Below are 1,592 nucleotides of genomic sequence, written 5' to 3' on the forward strand. Positions count from 1 at the left end.
TCGAAGGGAAGTTATCCTCAATGAGAAGAGAATCTCATATGAGACATTTGAAGATATTTATCAGTGGATGTTGACCGACCCTGAGAAGTCCCATCTGAAACTATCACGAGAGAATGTCCTACAATTACTAGAGGCTGCGAAATATCTTGGTGTCCAAGAATTAGAACACCAATGCTGGGCGTTCATCAACAGTGCAGAGATCTTCAGTGAAGCCACAGCATTCTTCTTGTATCTGAATGCTAAAAAGAATCCGGATCAGGAATCCCGTGAGCCCATCATGCAACTCATGCTGCCTAGGATACAGAAGTTCTTCTTGATTCTTGTTAGTTCCAGGAATTGGATTGAACTGGACGTGCATGATGTATGCGCTCTGTTGTGTTCCAACTATACTCGAGTGAGATGTGAGTTGGAGATATTCATGAGTGCAGTGCGATGGCTTCAGGCAGAGTGGAACTCTAGGAAGCAACATGTGGTACAAGTGATGCAATGCGTCCGGTTTGGTCTGATGTCTCCGTTCCATTTGGTAGAAATCCGTCAGTCTGCCGAGTTTCATGAGATCACCTCAGTACCAGGGGTTCAGAAGTTGATTACCGAAGGCATGGATGTTGCTACAGTCAAATCCACTCATGCTTTGATCCCAAACAATCGGAAACTTTCACAAATCTTTGGACTCACAGAACCATCACCGCGTCACTACTTGAAACATCAGCCTGATTTGTATGAAAACCACAGCCTCATCTATCGAGATTTTCTATCACAGCTGAATAAAATCAAGGAAGGTGAGATCTCTCTGAATGAAGATGTGGACACATCGGAGGATGAAGAGACTGTGAGACACAAGTCAACTGAACGTGCGATCCATTCCAACAAAAGAGATAAATCCAGTAACAAGATTAAAGAAACAATAACAGAAGGAATTTACTCCAAGGAACAAAAACCAGACATCCCTATGGAGCTGAAGAAAGACACAAGTCATGTTGTAGCCAAACCCAGTAAAGCCCAGCCAAAGTCTTACATGGAGTTAAATAGTAAGAATCTGAAGAAGTTCAATGAGTACATAGAAGAAGCTGACACGAAGGTAAGGAAGTACCATACGCCTGAGTCTGAGTCGATACAATCCAGTGAAGAAGATAAGGATCGTCATCAAGTAACTGAGCGAGCAGAATCCTCTGTATTCATGGAAGAAAGTGAAGCAGTCTTAGTGTTTGGAGGAGTGGATGCGCGCGCACCTTACTCCAAAATTAAGAAAAACGGACGTGAAATCTACCGCTACAATCCATTCCTGAATACATGGCAGTTGATTGGGGAGATGCCAGTGGCAAGACATCATCACTCCACAGTGTATCACAATGGTATGGTATACATGGCAGGTGGGGTAGATCCAAGCAGTGACGAGAAGACCACTGACATTGTGTCAAACAGTGTTTGGTCCTTCAATCCCAATAATAAACAATGGACACAAGAACTAAATATGACCTATCCGAGGAAAATATTCAGCTTCGTCTCATGTCTGGATAAAATCTACGCTATTGGTGGACAGGATTCCAAAACTCTTCTGTCATCTGTTGAATGTTATGATCCTGTGGCACATA

At 43.0% G+C, this 1,592-nt stretch overlaps 1 protein-coding gene across 1 annotated transcript; it reads left to right on the forward strand.

Moving 5' to 3' along the window:
• Positions 1 to 7: 7 nt before the first annotated feature.
• Positions 8 to 1,585, forward strand: LOC103522837 (the record flags this gene model as incomplete). The annotated part of the gene is made up of 1 exon (XM_008487926.3): positions 8 to 1,585. A coding segment is annotated over one exon (1,578 nt), but the record flags the coding sequence as incomplete, so codon positions are not given.
• Positions 1,586 to 1,592: the final 7 nt, after the last annotated feature.

The sequence above is a fragment of the Diaphorina citri genome, unplaced genomic scaffold (assembly GCF_000475195.1).
Source record: "Diaphorina citri unplaced genomic scaffold, Diaci psyllid genome assembly version 1.1 scaffold11781, whole genome shotgun sequence".
In the NCBI taxonomy this organism is placed as follows: Eukaryota; Metazoa; Arthropoda; class Insecta; order Hemiptera; family Psyllidae; genus Diaphorina; species Diaphorina citri.